We start from the raw sequence: 20755 nt of genomic DNA, 5'->3' as shown, positions 1-20755 counted from the left end.
AGCAAGAAGTAAAACTGTCATTATTTGCAGATGACATGATACTGTATATAGAAAAACCCTAAAGATTCCACCAAAAAACGTCTATAATTTCTAAAATGCATATATTTCTACCCTAATAAATTCATTACTGTAATCAAATGATCATTTCTTTTAGAAAGATGTCTGAACATCATTTTAGGATGTTTTCTCTATGTGCTGTGGGGCCTGCATTGGGACTCGCCCTTGTAAAGGACGGTGTAGCTTATTTTATCTTAAGGCATTGATAAACTTACTAGGTTCCGCCATGGGAGGAAAACTGACTTCTCTGGCCCTTAATATTGGCCTGAGAGACTAAATAAGAATATATATTCTAAACATTCTCTGCTTACATTGCCATTAGTCACAGGGACTCCTTGCTTTTGTTGATAACCATCTTCCAAGACATTAACCCAATATGTGAGTGTGGATTGCTGAGTGAATTAATACAGACTTTCACGATATGGCTACATGAAATATTAGTGATAAAGACATTATTTCTGAATGGATTTACTGAAGCCCTGGGTGCCTACTAGTCTGCATTTACTATAACTGAAACCCAGGTTCAGTTGCCTGTCACAGCGAAAGCCAAACTTGTGCTTTCCTTTCTCACCAGCAAGAAGAAAAGTGGTTTATTCAAGGGCCAGCCGCCTGAGAAGATGGTGTACTATCCTCCCAAAGCCAGTCTCAACATCTCAGTGCAGGCAGAGATTTTAAAAGGAGGGAGAGGGACAGCAGTAATCGAGGGGAAAGGATTGAAAGTTCTCTATTTGCAGACCAGCATAGTCTAATTGAAAAGGATCTTGAAACTGGTCAAGTGATGGTCTGGTGTGCATCATCCTGGTCTTTGTCATCCTGGTTTTATGTCATCTTGGTTCTTTGGTTGAAGGACAGCAAATCTTCCAGAGCTGAGATGACTAAGGTTGCAGTCTGTATCTTTTGAAGTTAATCCCTAGGATTCTTATACAAATATGTTGTTTATCTTCAAGTTACATATGAAGCAGAGTCAGCATTTACAAAAATAGTACCAAAAGAATGGTGGGTGGGTTACAATTCCCACTGTTGCAATACTGTGATCTAATGAAGGCAATATCTGTCAGTCCAGAATTTCGTATTTAAGTGTCATCTTTTGTTGCATGCTATGTCTTCTTGCCCTCTCTCCCATTGATTCCTGCATTTGAATAATAACTAAGTGCAGGAGATGTGTTTTGTCTGTAAGGTATCTGAATGTATCATGCAGGGTGAAATTCAAGGTTAGATTTTGCTGCTGCAGTTGAGATTCTATAGGTGGTTGTTCCAGTGAAGATGAGATAAGCTAAGTCTGGACAGTAAAAGGAGTTAAGTTGTGCTGAAGGAAATTGTTTTCCTTTTAATTTGTTTTCATCGCCCTCAAATGCACATGTCTATCCAGTGAGCAAAACAAAGCAAAGAAACCAAAACCAAACAATTTGCCAGATTTGTCTTGCTTCCCCTTTTTGTTTTGGCACTTGGGGAATTTCCAAGAAGTAGGTGATTCTTCACCCTCCATGTTTTGTCTTTCCTCACAACTCTGGCCACTCAGGCCTCACCTGTGTTTACAGTCCTGCCTCCTTCCAAGGACAGATCCTAACTCAATCAGAAACAACTTCAAGAACTCAGAGAAGTGATAAGCACAACACCTGATGCACTGAGCAAGGATTATGGTCGTGCATTTACATATTCTCAATCCTCCCATGAGCCCTACAAATTTAATGTCATTTTTCCCAAATGCACATGAGAGGAAATTATTCCTTAGCTACCCACTATGTTTATTTTGAGAACTTTGAAAAAAATACCAAAGGGACAAACAATCTCCGGAGGCAAATTTGTTATCTCCAATTGTCCCAGAGAAGCAATATGTTAAAAACAATGCTGAAAACTGGGATATATTTGAAATAACCATGTGTGTGGATGGATGTCCACGGGAGAGTCTTTAAAGGTGGGGAGGTTACCTTCAAATATTAGTTTGTAGATTTAATTTATTTTTTTATCAATAAGATATTATAAGTGCAGTTTAGTAGTAAAGGATGCTTGGTAGAGGGGACAAAGTTGGGGGGGGTGATGGGGGACATCTGTAATACTGTCAACAATAAAAACTAAATTTAAAAAAGAGAGAGAAGGAAAAGTCTTCCTCTTTGCAATTTCCCAAACTGCCTCTGGCTCACTGCTGTAGATGGTGAAGTGTGGCGGCTGCGTACTGTGCTATGCTTATGCAACCAGAGGTTTTTACTCCATAGAAATAGAATGAGGTTCTGACCCCGGAGTCTCCTGTTCTTCTCTGATGACTGCAGACCAGTGTGTGTACCTGACCTTCACTCACTGGCCACTGAGAGTCAGTCTTGATGAAACACTGTGCCTGCAGCCACAGTGGCTTCCTTCCAGTGACAGTGGGTGTACCTCCAGCTTGTGTCTGGCTGGTTTTATGTCACCTTGTTGACCAACTTCATCTTCCCAGGAGCATGAACATCGTATTGTTTAGGGGTATTTGGTCCAGACCTTTTCTCTGTCAGACTCTCAGAATTCTGGGATCTCAGCAGGTGCAATGATGGAGTATAAGACACAAGCAAGCCCAAGAGAAGGTTCCCCTTGGCGAATGAAAGACTGTGAAGCAAGTGTCTGTTTCCATCTGCAGTCTCCATATTGAGTACTATGTGTGCAAAGAAGCACCGTGGTCCAATTCATACTGCAAGTCACTGTAGGTGGGATTGTTGCTTTCTCACATTGACCTAGAGTAGCGGTTCTCAACCTGTGGGTCACGACCCCTTTGGGGGTTGAACGACCTTTCACAGGGGTCACCTAAGACCATCGGAAAACACATATATAATTACATATTGTTTTTGTGATTAATCACTATGCTTTAATTATGTTCAATTTGTAACAATGAAATTGGGGGTCACCACAACATGAGGAACTGTATTAAAGGGTCGCGGCATTAGGAAGGTTGACAACCACTGACCTAGAGTAAGGTTGTCTGTGGAAGATTTAGCTCCATTAAGAAAGGTTGCTGGTTTCACACTTTAACCCGATGCCGTGGCAGTCATGTGGGAGTCTCCACTGTCTTGTGGAAGATGTGTTACAGTTTCAACTCCTGGCCATTGTCTTAGTGCTCTCTTGCTGTTTATTTATTTATTTCAAGCACAGTTTACATGCAGTGTTGTTTCATGTTGGTTTCAGGTGTGCAGCGTAGTGGCAGATGATCGTATGCTTTGCCGTCTTCCCGGCATCCCCAGTGCTCACCTGACATCCATGTTAACTGCCATTTTGTGCTTCTTAATCCCTTCACCTTCTTTTATGCAGCCCCAAGCCCTCCCCTCCAGCAACCTCCAGTCTGTTCTGTGTCGATTCTTGATGTTAGAGAAGGTGTCTTGATTAACAAATAACAGTGACATTAAGAATGGTCAACTCAAATGACCCTTAATCTTACTGACATTGATCTGTTTGTTGGCCATGAAACAAACTCACCATGAAATGGTGGGTCTCATAGCTTACTTGATATTTTACAATTGAAAAGAATTGCTCATTTCTCACTCATATGGAAAAACAGCTTTTCATGCTAAATGACATAAAAGAGAACTTTAAGAAAATCACAATTCTTTTTAAAATTATTTATTTTTGAAAGTTTTACATATATCCCCTTTATCCCCCATTGTCCTCTCCCAGCCCACCCCCACCCCCCAATCCAGGCCTTCAACCCCCCTATTGTCTGTGTCCCTTGGTTATGCTTATATGCATACACATTCTTTAGTTGATCCCTTACCCACATCCTCTTGCCCCTTCCATCCTCCCCTGCCTTCCCTCTGAGGTTTGACAGTCTGTTTGATGCTTCTATGTCTCTGGATCTATTTTTGTTTATCAGTTTATGCTGTTCATCATATTCCACAAATTCATTTTTTATTATTCTAATTCATTTGTTTTAAAGGCTAAGGTATAAATCTAATATTTTTTAGAACATGCTATTTTCTGATTATGTGCTTAAAACTTATACATTTTATGGTCTTTCTAGTTGTACATAAATCACAGGATTTATTATTAATGGTTTTCTCTTGACTCATAAATGTTGTTGCCAGTAGCTTGGCACCCACAAGTAGCCTAGCAACAAGTCAGCTCTCCAGCAAACAAAGTGTTGCAAATAAAAGAGTTCAAATTCAGGATATTAGTGCATGTGTACTACTAAAATCAAGCTGGAGTGTTCTGATTGTGGGAAGTTGCATGGCAGGCGGGGTTGAGTGAGTTTCCTAGTAAATAATACACTGCCTTCATTCAGAAACCATGGCATCTGTTCAGACCACACACCTTTGACAGGTAACTGAGAGGGTGTAGGTGAGACAAGTGTCATTGTGTTCTCACTGTCTAGTGCAGCGGTTCTCAACCTGTGGGTCGCGACCCCTTTGGGGGTCCAACGACCCTTTCACAGGGGTCGCCTAAGACCATCGGAAAACACATATATAATTACATATTGTTTTTGTGATTAATCACTATGCTTTAATTATGTTCAATTTATAACAATGAAATTGGGGCTCACCACAACATGAAGAACTGTATTAAAGGGCTGTGGCATTAGGAAGGTTGAGAACCACTGGTCTAGTGGGTGAGTTCACTGGATGCAGTTTCCGCTGTAAACTTTCATGCTTTTGGAATAAATGTTTTATTTTCAAGTTGTGCTTATAGTTTTGCACCTTCGGGGATCAATTTCTTGAAAATATCACAAAATATTCCACCTCACAGCTGTTTCACATGTGAAGACGTTGACATGTCTAGTATCAGTTTCCTTTAGTGGAATCAACTTCCACAACAGCTGTTCATGTTCCCCGAGAGGGTCACTCCCTGTGTGCTGGTTGCAAGGCCCACATGGAAGAGGGTCAGCTTCGGGAAGCTGGGGCTTCCTGGGACCATCATTACAGGACCAGTGCCCTCGTGGGGGTGGGTAGGGGGTGGCGCCTGCATCCACAGCGCCTGCTGGCTGTGCCCTGGGCTCTCGACCCACCTCTCAGGCCCACAGGCTGCTGCTGCACTTCCAGAAACCCGGGAGGCCTGGGGACACCTGAGGAAGCGACCGCACCATGGGATGTGCCCTGAACATAGGGCTGTGTGTTTGAAACAAATCCTAGAACCTAAAACCAGGAAGCATCCGCTCTCTGCTGCTGATCCCCCTCCCCCTGAAATACTGGCTTTTAAAAATCCAGCCTTAAAGGGCTCTGACTTGCTGCTGTAGTCCCCGCCGGGATGGAGTGCACGCCGCCATCTCTCCCCCAGGGACTCCCAGGTGGCTCCTACCTGGCAAAGAGGAATAAACCCCATGCGGTCCTCAGAGGGCGGGCAGACCTCCTTCAGATCGGCTGATTGTTTCGGAAAGTTGGATTGAAGGGACTCGCCTTACACATGAAAGAACATTCCCTGCATGAGAAACAGTTACCGGTCCTCAAAGACAGCCAGCAGCAGTGGGTAGACCTTTTGTTCCCAGAGTGTGGGGACGGCACCCCGTGGCCTCCCTTTGCAGACACAGCTCATCCCAGCGCATCTCAGGCCCGGTGCTCAGGAAGCAGGCAGTTTCGGGGGCAGCTGCCCATTCACCTCTCCTGCCAGCGGGTGCCCCGGGGGCAGAGTGTGGAAACGTGCCATCCTTTATGTTAGGTGGAGTTCCCAGAGGGCAGGAATAATCTTATTTATGATTTTAGCCAGTATTTACTACCATGCCTTACAAACAGTCTGAATGCAACAAATGAATCATCTTTTTTTTTTCAGTTAACGTTTGTAGGTGTATGAGAAATACCTGTAACCACCACTGAGATTACATTTAAGTACAGACTATACATTAAGAAGGCATCAAAGCCCTTACATAGTTGAAAAGAGGTAAATCCCTTAAATAACAGATGCCTTTGTGAAGGAAATGACGTTTAGAGGTCCACGCAGATGCACAGGTTACCCCGGAATCCTTGCTGGTGGTGACGTTGATCCCAAAGGAGCTGCTTGTCTTGCAGGTGTGGCTGCAGAAGTACGGCTACCTGCCCCCGACGGAGCCGCGGCTGGCGGTGCTGCGCTCGGCCGAGGCCATGCAGTCGGCCCTCGCGGCCATGCAGCAGTTCTACGGCATCAACATGACGGGCAAGGTGGACAGGAACACCATCGAGTAAGTCACACGTGCACATTCTCGGGGCCCCTGAGCCAGACCACGTCTCCTGAAAGCCTGAAGGACCCGGCGACCTCCCATGGGGTCGCTCGTTTGGGAACTTGCTTTTGGAATTGAGCCTGTTTAAGCTCAGTCCTGTGAGAGGTCAGTTTTGCTCAGCTGATGTCAGAGATGCATTTTCAAAATAGGAACGAGACTGTGCCCGGGGGTGGGAGAGTCAGAGCGGGCCCTGCTGCAGCCAGGACAAGAGGGGTGTCCGAGACCTGTTGGCGGGCGTCCGGCTGGGAGGGCACAGGGCACATCTGCTCCCTGCTGAGTCGTGGCCCAGTGGCCACTTGAAATTGGCCAAATTAGAATTCTGAGCCCAAGGGAGATGGGCAACTGTCCAAACCAGGGCCCCCCGGGGAGAGGGCAGAGCCAGTCTTCAGCTTCCTGACGGTCCACAAGGGAAAATTGCCCCGACCAGTTAATCAAGGAGGGTTTTTCCTGAAAAGTCTCTGCCTTCAGTTGCTTCTTTGCTCTTGAATAGTGTCTGTCATCTCACTGATTGAGGCCTCAGTCACTCGCACACGCAGTTCCTCAGCAGCCGTCTCCACGGGGCATTTTCTCTGTGGAGGAGGCAGAGGCAGAGGCAGCTCACGGCCCTCAGATCTTTGCTAGGGGCCCGGAGGTCACGGTGCCTGCATGTCCCAGCAGCGTGGAGGCGGTATGGCTTCCGGAGAGAGAGGGGAGAGGTCGCATTCCCTCCTGGAGCCCCTGGGTGTTTCAAGCTCTTGGCACAAAGTAAATCTCCCTCGTCACGCCCTGTGGTCATCACCCATCAACGCCCACAGGGGGAGATGGGCGCACTTTTCTCTTCGTCTTTTCCGATAAAGAAACCACCCGCGCCACAGCGGCACCGGTTACGGGGACAGTCAGAGGACATCCGCTATGGACTGCAGCGATAGGCCTGAAATCACTCCTCTCTGTTGAAATGTCTTAGGATTCACTCTGAGTAGCTATAAACTTTTATCTAATTTTAGACTCTTGGCAAGATCAATTGTTTTTAAGTTAAATAATTCCGTTCTCCTTTGGCAGGCAGACATTAGTCCATTCAGTCTGTAATTCTTGGGCACTTAAAAGCAGTGCTTCCAGTTGTGGTCACCTCTGTATCGTGCTGAAGAAAGGAAGCATTTTCACGCCACAGATGAAGGTGTTACCTTAAATGGCATTCTATATCGCTTTTATATTAATCAGCATTGGGGTTGGAAAGATAGTAATAAATACATATATGAAAATGAGCTCATTGTCATATACGTCAACAGTTCTTTCAAATAATGGGTTTCTTAGCTAATTTTTGGGAGAAAGCTCACTTAAGTTCCTTAATAAATGGAACCATTTATGTTATGAAGAATAGGAGAGAAAGACATGGCACGGCAATAATGAACATGAGTGTAATATGATTTTACAATGTTAATAGGAGACATTTTTAAATTTTAGTTTATCTTTTATGTGTCAGAGTGTTTGCATTGCAGTTTGGTGGGATATCACATTCAAGGTGACTCCCCTGCTGCCCCCCACACACCCCTGTCAGCGCCTGTTTCTTTCCTGGGATGTTTGTCACCTTAAGGGAGACCACGGGGTCACTCTGGCAAGCAGAGTCTGCACCCTTGTCATGGGAATTCACAGGATTTATCAAAATGGTATTTGGGTGCAACTAGCATTTTGTTGCACAATAATTTCATGTTGGTCTAGAAATGGCTGCGGCAGCCAGAGCCCCCCAAGTGGCCGTGAGCACACTGAGAGGAGCAGGCGCTAGCCCTGCACTCACCGACGGGGCCTCTCGCCCACTTTAAAAACGTGTGAGGAAGCCTGCCTGCTCCGGCATGAAAAGTGTTTTGTTTTTGTTTTTGTTTTATCTTTAATTTCTTTATTGGTTAAGGTATTACAAGTGTGTCCTAATCCCCCCCCCATTAACCCCCAATCTCCCGCCGGTTGATCTCTTCCCCTTACCCCCACCCTCCCTGAAAAGTGTTTTAAATGTTGCAGTCCCGTAAAAGCCCGAGACCAATTTACCACGGAGACGGTTCCTCTCAGAATGCCCTGTGATCATATTGTTGGGGTTTTACATATTTCAACAAACAGTGCCCACTGATAGCTCCATGCCACAGTGTGTGGGTGCCAATACTGATGAAGTTAAGGTGGAATATTCTCAGCCTGACCAACCCTCACTAAGGCTTCTTTGCGTGAAGTTTCTGCTGGTGTCAGATCAGGCCTGCCCGAGCTTCATGCTTGGACGTCAGCATCTGCCTGGTGAGCTAGTCTAGCCCGTAAGTGTGCCTGTGCGGTGTCCGCCCAGTCAGCTTCTGTTGAAGGTGCAGAGCTGGGAGGACTACGAAGTCCGCGGGAACCTGCTGGACAGTGGGCAGGTCAGCACGTGCAGAGGCTGCTGACTGGGCTCCTGAGCCCCCGCCTCACTGCAGCGACGCAGGGGTGGCCCTGGGCACAAGTGGCCCTGGGCCGGGCCCACAGGCTCCCTAGCCCAGTCCCCAGGCCAGACAGACATGCAGGTCGGAACCACAGAACAGCCCTGCTGCGTCAGGCGGCAGCTCTGCCTGAGGGAGCTGCATGTGAGGGTGTGGGGGTTCTCAGTGGGAACAGGGCGGAGATGGTGATCCTGACACGGGATCTGCACTATGCAGAGGGAGGCCGGGCTGCGGGCCTGCGTGGCCTGGGGAAGTGGAGGGCAAGGGACCCAGCTCAGGAGGCCTGTGTCCAAGTCCTTCTACAGGGTGTTTCATGGCCGGACAGGAGGAGGACGGTCTGTGCCTGGGGAGTGCAGTCAGGAGGAGGCCGGCGCAGTGGAGGGGAGAGGCACCTGGGGGGTGGGCGGCAGCAGAGGCTGAGCTGTGGTTCCTGGATGGGGGGCCGAGCAGGGCAGTGGGACCTGCAAGGCCTTCCAGCCCAGGCATTGGGGGTGCTCTGGTTTGGGCTGAGATTAGACATCAGAGCAATTGGTGCAAGTTTGGGGCAGGAACAACACCCGTGTGTTTTACTACATGTAAAACGTGTGGCAGGTGTCTCGACGGAGACGAGTCAGCCCGTGTTGGGAGCCTTGTTTATCAGGCACGTCTGGCTGACGGTGTGTGAACTCAGCGAGGGATTCTGGCCTTGCTTCTCTTTTATCCTCACAGTAGTTAGTGCCTCTCAGCGTGTTATAAATGCTCAGAAATATTGTAGGAAGAATGGATCAGGTTGAGTAAATAAGTGAACCAACACTTGGAACATAAGACAAAATTATATGCAAAAGCCAATGAACTCTCTAAGGAGTTCAACAGAGATTCGATCAGCCCCGGGACCTGCGTGGCGAGGCCTGCCCCAGGGAGAGGGCTGCTCGGAGGAGCTCCCTCGTGTGTGTGCGGCCTAAACGGAAGCGAGGGAAACACAGTGAAATCATTTTCAGTTACCAACTTCGCCTTTTAATTCTGTGGATTATTAATGTAATTGTAGAGAATATATTTCCATGGAACATACATTTGATTCTGATAACAACTAATTCCATTTTGTCAAATTTTATCCCACTGCCCATTTCAAAATTATTTCTCCACTTAGAGCATTTCCTAAAATATTTCCTTAGCTAAATATGTGACCACATGCATTCTGCATTAGTACATTTGTGCATCTTTAATAATGGTTTTATTTATTATTTCAGTATAATAGGTGAGGATAAGTACTTGCCTGAGGAGTATTATAATTTTGTTGATATGATTAACGAAACACCCATCTATTAAAATCACTTCCCTCATCCTCAGCCCACCAGTAATGCCTGGTGTTGGCGTCTGGGTCCAGATCGCGGTCTTGCATGTGTAATGAAGAGGAATGCCTCTTTAGGTTCCTCATCACTGGATGTGGTTTTATGCCAGGGGTCCCACCAGGGGGGCCTGCAGAGCCCGCCTGGTGCGTCAGGCCAGGGAACCCTCAGAGTCCTGGGATGCCGGGGTGACTGTAGGATCGGGCCCAGCCTCTGCTCAGTCAGCTCAGCCAGTTCTGAGGCCGACAGCCTGCGGAATGAGTGCTTTCAGGACATCTCCTTGGATCTGGAGACTTGGATAAACACACGGGTGGTTCTCTGAAGCAGTGGTCACCTTGGTGGGGCCGTCAGGTCAGCCATGCCACGGCCATGTTCCTGCCGGGCCCAGGGCAGGGGACCGCCCACTGCCTGGAAAAGCGAGTCATGGTTTCACTGCTGCAGGCAGCGTGTCTCTGTTTGTAAAAGCTGACTTATCCATGTCACATGCAAACCATGTCATTTATTCCCACAAACGGACATCGCTGACAGTCTCTCCCACAGGAGCTTTGTCCCTTTCAAGAGTAGACACTGTTAAGTTTTTGGTGAAATACTGCAAAAGTGGATTCTTTTTATTTTGCTTTATTTTTCCCATCACCGTTGATCCCCTCTGTGCCCTCTTCCACCGCCAGGCACCCCACCCGCAGCCCCACGCTGCTGTCCACGCCCGGAGCTCTCTTTCTCTTTGATTCTTTCCTGATCTCCGCTTTCCGCAGCCTGTGGGACCATAGAGCCCGCCCCAGCTTTGTAATCGTTACATTAAACGGGGTCATGAACAGGAGAGCCCTTTATGAGTCACTACAGAAAAAGTTCCAGCAGCAGGAAAACCATTCTGTTTGGAGAAGAAGCAAGACCACATAGAAAACAGCAGTAGTCAGCGCGTCTCCAGGATTGCAGACGCCTGCACCTGTGAAATGTTCAACGTTTATAAACCGAAAGCAGCATTTCATTTTCTTAATATAAACACGTAAACCTTACTTCTCTGGTGCTAACCTCATATTCAGGAGGAAACATTACTTAAGCATGGAATATGGTTATCGTATGGTCTTACTTAGGAATTAGGATAATGAAAGTGAAAAGAAGAAAAGGTGGGAAGGCAAATGCTATTAAACAAGTTCTCTGTGTGCAAAGCACACCCTCTTAGCTGCTAGAATTTAAGGCCACGTTATAGATTTTAACATTGTTGAATGTTAGTGCTGGAGGAGACCTTACTGAGAATTTCTTTCCAAAGTCTCATTTTAAGACAGTCTACCACTGGCTCAAAATAAATTAGAGAGAGCAAAATATCTAAAAGCTCTGAGATGTAAGCTAGTGAATCTTGATCATTCAGGAAAAATAATGTGCTTTCTGTTTAGATTCAAACCACAAGAAAGTGGGCGGGTTTCTGCTTTGGTTTTCCGGTCTCCTCAGCCCACCGTAGACGGCTTCCACTGGTGTCCTTTGAGGTTAGCGATGAGGCTGCCCACTAACGGAGGCCTGCTTCTTGCAGCTGGATGAAGAGGCCTCGGTGTGGGGTGCCTGACCAGACCAGAGGCGGCTCCAGGTTCAGCGTCCGCCGGAAGCGATACGCGCTCACGGGCCAGAAGTGGCAGCACAAGCACATCACCTACAGGTAGGAGCACTGGGTCACGTCCCGTCTCCACGTGTCACCGCTGCTCAGTTAGATGTCGCTTGACACCTTACACACGCTGACTACAGGGCGACCTGTTGTGGTACAATGTTCACACAAGGAACGTAAAGCCAGGATAGAGAAAGAGAGCGGCTTGCCCTTTGGGGGCCCACGTGGCTCTGCGGTGAACTGCACCTCCCAGCGCCCCGAAGGCACACCTGTGTTCTGAGGGGCCGTCGCCGCCTACCCGGACACGTGGCGTTCTCCCACTAGAGTTCACGATCTAGAAGACCCTAAGTGACCGCACAGGTAATTGCCACTTAAACACAATGTCTTTGAATAGCTGGGACTTTCAATGTCCGTGTGATGGTAAAGCCTGGTCACATGCAGTGCCTTTGCAGGAAGCCGCCTGGAGAGTGCTGTGAGGAGGGTGCTGGGTGCTGTGGGCCCTCCTGTGACAGTCTAGCAGGTGTGCAGTGGGTCCTCGTTGTTTCAGCGTGCAGCTCCTAATGACATGCGCTCTTCATGTACTTGCTGGCCAGCTTTACGTCTCCTCTGGTGAGGGGTCTGTCAGGTCTTCTGACAGATGAAGTGTCAGTGAGGCTGACCACGATGAGTGAGCTGACTGAGGGGTCCGTTCCCCGTGCCCACCTCTGTTTCCCGTCTGCAGGGCTGCCAGCTACTGAGGCAGGGCCGGTCCAGGCTCCAACTGAGACAGTGCATTCGTCTAGCTATGTTCCTGCAGTTCTGTCTGCTTTTGCCTCATGTGCTTGGTTGTTCTGTGGCTTGGCACATAAACATTACATTCTGCTATGTCTTCGTGAAAATCTGACACCTTTATCATTACGCAGCAAGCTCTTTCTCCCTGGTAATGTTCCTTGCTCTGCAGCCAGCTCTGTCTGCAATTAACGTAGTTGCTACGGTTTTATTCTGATTAGTGTAGGGTGGTGTAGGTTCATCCCTGTACTTTTAATCTTACAATGTCTTTATAGGTAAGGTTGGTTTCTCATTGGCAGCACGTCATTGCTGTTAGCTTCTTAATCCCCTCTCTCTCTTTTCCTTGGTGTATAGTGACCATTCAGTTTCAAGCGATTATTGATATAGTTGAATTAGTATCTGCTGTATTTATAACTCTTTGCTGCCTATTGCTGTTGTTCTTTGTGGTGTTCTTTTGTCTTCCCTTTTTCTGCCTTCTATGCTTTTAATGAACATTTTATACATTTCCATTTTCTGTTACATATCAATGAAGCTCTTTAAAATTATTTTAGTGTTGTCCTGACCATGTGGCTCAGTTGTTGGATCATCGTCCTATACACCACAAGGCTGCTATCTGTCCCTTTCCCCGCTGGGACCTCAGTGCTAGGCACATGTGGCTCCTGTTGTTATTGAAATCATCCTCATCATGTACTCACCGGCCTCCTCAGCCCTCACCAGCATGTCTGTCATTGTCTAATTGTGTTGTTGTTCTTTTTATTGTTTCTCATCACTACAATAGAGAAGTTCTGAAGAAGCCTGCTTCCAGCTCTGTCTCTTGTCCAGAGAATTGACACTGGACTGCAGGTTAAGTACACAGTCGGGTCATCGCGGGGGATAGCATGTTCACAGGCAGTGCGGCAGGAAGCAGGGCCCCCACGGTCTGCATGCTTTCAGAGAGTGTGTCGCAAGAACACTTGCCTAAGCATGGGGACTTCTGCAGCCCATAGTGTGTGAAGGAATGACAGACCACTAGGAAAACAAACTTGGAGAAAAGTCGGAGTTTCAGCATGAACCATGTGCCTCCTCAGCCCTCACACAGGAGACCCCGGGGTAAGCCGGTGTCAGAGGCCCCCTTCGGAATGGAGTTTATGACATCACGCAGAATGGGGCCTAAAGCAAAAGAATAAGTAAATGAGATAAATAAACCCACAAGGAAATGCTGCACCCCTCTCTCCCTGAGGGCACGAGCCTTTCACGACACTATCCGTTGGCTCAGGTGGACAGTACGGCGACTTCCTTGGCACTAATTCTCTCTCACAGCCCGTGTCTGACCATTAGTGCATCTTGGCAGTTGTGTCCACACAGCCTGTCCACATCCAAGCATTTCCCAATGTCCCCACTGGTCCCGGCCCAAAGCCCCCGTGGTGTCCCTGCTCCACTCTTACTGCCTGTGAATCTGCTGTTTCCCTGTGGTGACCGCAGCTGTTGGTTTAACCTGTAGTCCAGTGTCACTTCTCTGCTCACCAGCTCCACGCTCCAGGCGTTCCCCTCTCATCTGGAGCAAAAACCAGGCCCATAGCCCTGCCTTGTCTTCATGCCGCCCCTTCTGGCCCCTCGCCCGACACTGCCCCCTGCTGGCCAGACTGCGTGTTGCTGTTCCTTGAACTGGCCCAGGCCCAGCTGTCCCCACCTTGGTCTTCGCTTGTCATCTCTCCTACTCTTTTCCATGTGGTTTCCTTCCTCATTTTCTTGATCTTAAAAATATGTGCCATCTGGACATTGTTACAATAGGGTTAAAATATAGTCTGCGTATAATTTTTCCACTGGGAAATATATCTCAACTATTTTTCATGCTGCCAAGTGCCTTAAAAAGACAAAACTAATTTTAAGTTCTGTATATATTACGACACGCAATGGAGACGCCATCATTGAACTATCACTCCATTATCATAAATCATTTAGATCCCACTTCTTTTATTATTGCATTGCAATAAATATTAACTTGGATATTCTATCCTCCTTCATATATTAAGATAGTTCCTTAGTGAGATTTCATGGATTTGTGGCTATAAGATTGTTGATTGAAGGAGTATGAGATTTATTTATGCTTCTTGTGGAGTTACTCATTGCTTTCCACAAAATGATACAAACTTATACTACAACAATATAAAATATGTGTACGTATATTTATTTCATTCATGTTCTATTTAGAAAAATATAAAAAGAACTGAGAAAAGAGAAATATCTAATTAGTGCAAAATAGAGAAAATTTTATAATTTTTATCTTTGTTATTAGCATCAAGACAAATAAACTAATTAAATAATGCCCAAGTTACTTCTTTAAATTTATATAATTGCTAAATATTTGTATTAAAAAGCTGTTCGCTCAGATTGCCTATTTTAGCTAGAACAAATTACATATATAATAAGAAAACAATAGAACATCAGAAACAGTAATTAATTGGCCTTTTCTTTTAAAACTGAGAAATAACGGTGTCTGCAGAACTGGTGGCCATAGGTGTGCAAAGGCCTGGCTAGGATGCGGGGGGCCACACGGCGCTGACCTGGAAGTCATAGCTCCCAGGAAGATGCTGGGCTTCTCTTTCAGCACCTTCCGACCCTCGGCAGTGCCTCCCCCATCCCCGGCGTGTCCTGGAGGCCCTGCCGCCCCACCCTCCGCAGGGACCCCCACTCCAGCGGGGGTGGAGGATGCTGAGCCGCGGAGAACCAGACGGCCCATATAGTGAGCTCTAGCTACGGAAGCATAGATTTTAATTCATTTCTCCTATTCATTATTTTACTCACTGAATAGATCAAAATCTCTAAGTCAGACTATTTGGAATGAAGCCATGCGCCTTATTCTTTTCTCTAAATTTCAGTATAAAGAACGTAACTCCGAAAGTGGGCGACCCGGAGACACGCAGAGCTATCCGTCGTGCCTTCGACGTGTGGCAGAACGTGACTCCCCTGACATTCGAAGAAGTGCCCTACAGTGAGTTAGAAAACGGCAAGCGAGACGTGGATATAACCATCATTTTTGCATCTGGTTTCCATGGAGACAGCTCTCCCTTCGATGGAGAGGGAGGGTTTTTGGCACATGCCTACTTCCCGGGACCAGGAATCGGGGGAGACACTCATTTTGACTCCGACGAGCCGTGGACACTGGGAAATCCGAATCACGACGGTAAGCACGTGGTTCTTTTCGTAGCAAACACCTGTCTTATGTTTGGTTCTGGACGCCCAGTAATTCTCAGGCTCACGGTACTGACTCTACATTTGTTTTTAAAATTATAAAACAACACGTGAGGCTTTTCATAACCTTTGCAATAAGAATTTTTATGGGCCTCTAGGTCATGGTGGTCTTTCGTGTGGTCTTTCGATGGAAGATGAGAGGCCTGGTTCGGTGCCGTGTCACTTAGTATTGAAGTCTGGGTGCGTGTCACGCAGCCTCGCTTCCCACACTCCCTGCCAGTGTGTCCACTCGACACTGAACCCTGATTGACATTTGTGGTGTGGCTCCTTCCTGTTACTTTCTTTTCAGTCTTCACCTTTCTACTCTGTGAATCTTGCCCCTTTCTTCTCTTACCCATTTCCTTTTGTCTCCCAATTTAATGCAACTACAAAAGTTATTATTTTGTATTATATCCTTCTTTATTTTTATGAAAAACCACTTTCTCGCCAATGTGTTTTGACACATCTGTCAGTTTTCTAATCTTATAATTAGTCGGATATGCAAAAATAATGTGAAACTAAAATCCTCAGTCTAAAGGAGCAGTTACTTGAAATAAGAAGCATGGGTTTCTTCCCAGACAACAATCCATCTTCTGTTTTATGTTTAAAAAACAGTCACGGAATTGGAAGATCCTGGGGTTACAAGGTTCCAAAGCAGCCTCTCTCTAGTCCCTGCAAACAAGAATGACAGATTTTCTTTCTCCCCACATAGGAGAGTGCTGCTGAACATACAAGTGTGCGTTGTTTTCATAACAACTAACCAGCTCGTAGCACTCTTACTTTCTCTCTGATGAGGGAAGCCCAGCCATCGCATCAAGCGTTGTTAGTTCATTAGGGTTAGTTAGCTGGATACTACCCATGAGTTTTTGGAACATGCAGCAGTCAAACACCGTATAGGACTATAGGATGGATTAGGTCGAGTTAAACTTAAAATAACATCAGATTCCAAAGAAAGAAAATGTAATAACTATTCATGTTTTACCCTCCAAAATCTAGTATTACACAAAATTATGTTTTGAATTATTATCAATGGAGTATTGGCTATAATATTAAATGATGGTTTCGTTGTTAAGTACTGGTTTGAGACTAGACGCAGATGGTGGGAAACTCCATCAGATGGCGGAATGAAAAGCAGGAACTTCGGGCTCAGACTGCCCTGTGTTTGATCCCGCTCCCTGGTGCCGGCCCAGGAGCCTGCCTGGGCGCTGGCGCTCTGCTCCTGCGTCCAGGCTGGGGCATGCTCTTCGGGCCTGTGCGACCTCTTTCTGAGCAGCTAGCAATGCAGCCCCCAACAGGAGCCGGCCTGTTGCATTAGTCATGTAAAATAAACTGGGCTTACTTTATTTTTATCAAAACCCCACAGGCATTCTAATGAACTGGTTCAGATGTCTTCAATTGTTAGAATTATTTTAAGGAATGGAAGGAATGTTTGCATCTAACTGTCTGAGGAAAACAGCAGTTCCATCAGAATGTTGCTGAGACAGTCAAAACTGCATGTGCCTCCCGGGGAGAGACTTTCTTCAGAAATTCCAAACAGAGAAAATAGTGCTTCATTCCAATAAAGAAGCTGTTATCGGTGGAAGTGGTGTTCTTGGGGTGCCGCTGGGATAACATTTCCAGAGACCCCACCAGAGGATCAGATGTGGGTGAAAGCCTTGTTTTTGTGGAATTACATTCCCTGGGCTTCCAAAGTCCCGTTTCTCTTCATCCAGTCCCAGAGGAAGTGTAGCTGGGTCTTCGGTCCCACCAGTGTCCAGGTTCCCTTCCAGGTTGAGCCGGATCCCGTCAGCATCCGGCTAGTCAGTCATTGTTCCACTGTGTGGGGGCCACATGGCCTCGGGCCACACGGGAGAGTGCAGGAGGGCCCTCCCCCAGCAGCAAGAGTCCCAAGGGCCTCGAAAGCACTCATAGATCCTCCCTTCCCCACAACTGGTGGGCGGAGTATGACGCTGCAGCCAGAAAGAACTGAGTGACTAACCAGGTACCTTATATGGACTATACATTGGACCACCAATCCACACCTGCCAAATACCCTAAGCCCTTGTCCTATATGGACCGTGCAGTAAGCCACCAATGAGCGTGCGCTGAGTACACTAAGCCCCCACCCCTTCCCATTCCGCCCCTCAGAAGGCGTGCCCACCTCTGCACGTGCTGCTGTCCTCCCCTTGTGAGGCAGCCTGGCAGGTGCTGGTTTTCGGCCTCTGTTTGATCTTTCAAGCACGAGAGATCGAATTCCTTTGTTCAGGGGATTCCATGTCCCAGATTTCCGAGCGCTTGCCGTGGCCGTGCCCAGACTGGCCAACCGCCTCTGTCCCCAGGTGTGGTGGACAGTCAGGTACCTTCCCCAGTCGCCCAGCTTTACTGGGCATGAGTCCACCTTCCTTTTGTTGGACCCCAGGGAGTGTAAAGGTGTACCTTTCTGATGCAGCTGCCCAAGTGACATGCCTCCAACATCTGGCCATCCCTTGCTTCTTTCCTGTTATTAATGACCCCTTGGTCATAACTGTACCAGACCAAAGACAGCTACTTTACATTTATATCTCTGAAGCTGTTTTAATTGTGCTTTGTGGCCTCATAAATTTAAAATTATTTTTAAAATCTTCTCTGAAAGAGATGGTACCTATCAAATACCCAAATGTTCTTCTAAAATACTGAAATAAGAAATCTGCAGAAATCCTTTAGGTGTATCCTTTCTCATCAGTTTTCTTAGGCATCAGCCAATATTTTTGGAAAAAGGAAGTTTTAAGAAAAAAATCTATGGGGACATTTGAGATGACATAGGAAATGGGAATGTTGGCACCGAGTTGAGTGGGATCCGTGTTACCAGTGCTCATGGTATGTGCTTTGTATGACATAAGAAGTTTTCCAAGGAATACACACGTGGGAAAGAATTCCTAAACACTAGAGGGGTGTCCAGTGCAGCCAGTGGGCTGTTGACTCAGATTCTACGTGGACACATTCAATGGCCTCTGAATTTATACTGTCCAAGTATAACAATTTTTGTAAATAGGCCTATTATTAAAATCCTAAACAAAGCAATTATTTAATATTTAGGGTTTTATTTGGAGAAAAATATTGTTTTACTGGTCAAATAGGAATTTTTTTCCCTGTGAGTTTAAAGGAAATGCCTTTGCAAAACAATAGTGTTTCACATTGTAGGGTTTAGGAAGCAGTTAATGGACTGTTCACGATGTAACACAGGGGGGATTGATGCTAATTGAAATTCCAACCTTCGCCTGACAGCAGCAGGGCAGGAGGGGTGGGTCTGGGGAGTGTGGATTGTTCATCTCAGGGCTGCCTCTGGCTCCTGTGGGAGCTGGTGAGCGTGGGGAGCATCAGTGTCTGTCTGCGCTGATCCCAACTCTGATTGCCTTTGTATCAGGAAAACGGGAGGCGCGCTTCTGACGTCTTCACTGATAAACATCCCTTCGTCTAGTCCCCGTGCTCCTGGCTTACTTCCCAGGAACATAGTTTTCTCTCCTAGTCCAGTGGTCGGCAAACTCATTAATCAACGGAGCCAAATATCAACAGTACAACGATTGACATTTCTTTTGAGAGCCAAATGTTTTAAACTTAAACTATATAGGTAGGTACATTGTTATTAACTTAATTAGGGTACTCCTAAGGCTTAGGAAGAGCCACACTCAAGGGGCCAAAGAGCCGCATGTGGCTCGGGAGCTACAGTTTGCTGGCTCAGGTCCTAGTCACTTGTCTTAGAAAGCAGAGCAGAGTAATTTAGCAGAAATGCAAATGGAGAGCCTCCTAAGTGCGGCTCCTTTTCCACCGCATATTGCTCAGCTAAGAAAGCAATTTGAATCCCATCAACCTCAAATGAGATAAACAGTGCCTTAAGCTGCCTGTAGCTCTTCATTCATTGTTATCCACCTTACCATCAATTTGCTCAAACTCATGATACCTTTTGAAAACCCAACCTAAAGCCCGTTAAGATTAAGAACATTATGCAATCATTATATTAAACATAAATAAATAAACACACACACGCACTCCTACTAAAAATGCCTTTTCTAAAAGAGTTTTTTAAAAAAATCTTTTATGGAGTGGCCAAGCAAAGCATGCACAGTAATTCCCAGTGGGAAATGTTACTGTGATGTGGTTTTTGCCTGAATGTGAGATGGAAATTTTACCTCTGGCAAAATGTGAAGATTCCTTCTGCGAGTCATTATCTATTGTTTCCTTGGCGACGGTATGAAGTTTAAAGGGCGCTATCCATGTAAACAGGCTTGTCACAAAGCCTCTTCCAAATCAGACAGGTGTCTGTCCCCGTCCTGGGATCTCAAATGGGTAATTCTCAGCAGAAGGCTCCCTGTGGACATGGCATAGAACTGTGACCGAGAAGTGTCTGGAGGCAGATCTGAGTTGACTGTGTTGCAGTTCTAGTGACATGAAGAAGGCATGCCTTTGGCTGTGTTTATTGTCAGAAAAGTCCCTGCCAATGAGCACTCTGATGGTGTCTGTTTAAACACCAGGAAAAGAGAAACGTTGATTTGGATTTCCTCTGGGATGTCAAGCACGTAAATCTGCTGCCTCCACGTGATCATGTGATGGTGATGGTTACGTTTACTCCTAACTGGGCTGGGCTAAGGGACGCCCAGGTTCCTGGTAAATACCTCTGGCTGTGTCTCTTTGGGTGTGTCTGGGAGAGATTCGCATTTGAATCAGGAGACCAAATAAAGAAGATTGACCCTGGCCAATGTGGGGGCATCAGCCCGCCTGCAGGGGCCCCACGGAATGAGAGAGAGAGAGAGAGAGAGAGAGAGATTTTTTGTTCCACTTATTCATGCATTCATTGGTTGATTGCATAAATAATCAGGGGTAGGCTGGTAACCTTTTGGTGCACAGGATGCTGTTCTAACTGGCTGAGCCCCACCGGCCAGGGCTGAAACTTTAAGTGGCCACGGTGTCCCTCCTCCCCAGCTGGTGAGCTGTCCACAGGAGCAGGAACAGCCCATGCAGCCCCCGTGGACTGCAGCTGCCAGCAGTCGACGCCCCGGAGAGCTGTGAGCCCTGCGGTGTGTCCTGTGGGCCTGGCCCTCAGCCCTCTCTCCACCTTTTTCATTGAAAGGTCACTTGACCAAATGCAGGAGAAAAGGAGGCAAGTCCAGAGACAATGACAGAGCCTCTCTGCTGGCTGTCATCTCTCATTCGAAGCTGTGAAAGGAGAAAACAGTAAAATGCAAGTAACATGAGGACCCAGAGGCACTGGGGGGTTGGG

General features: G+C 46.7%; 1 protein-coding gene across 1 annotated transcript in view; it reads left to right on the top strand.

Annotated features, from left to right (window-relative positions):
• Positions 1–20755, top strand: part of MMP16 (matrix metallopeptidase 16) — a 199557-nt gene that overhangs the window by 93307 nt on the left and 85495 nt on the right. The window contains exons 2-4 of the mRNA XM_006753846.2: positions 6012–6160; positions 11476–11598; positions 15171–15475. Coding sequence (XP_006753909.1) covers positions 6012–6160; positions 11476–11598; positions 15171–15475 — 577 coding nt within the window. The remainder of the gene's footprint in view (positions 1–6011; positions 6161–11475; positions 11599–15170; positions 15476–20755) is intronic.

The sequence above is a fragment of the Myotis davidii genome, unplaced genomic scaffold, assembly GCF_000327345.1.
Source record: "Myotis davidii unplaced genomic scaffold, ASM32734v1 scaffold272, whole genome shotgun sequence".
Lineage (NCBI taxonomy): Eukaryota > Metazoa > Chordata > Mammalia > Chiroptera > Vespertilionidae > Myotis > Myotis davidii.
This window is presented reverse-complemented; position numbering and strand designations above follow the sequence as displayed.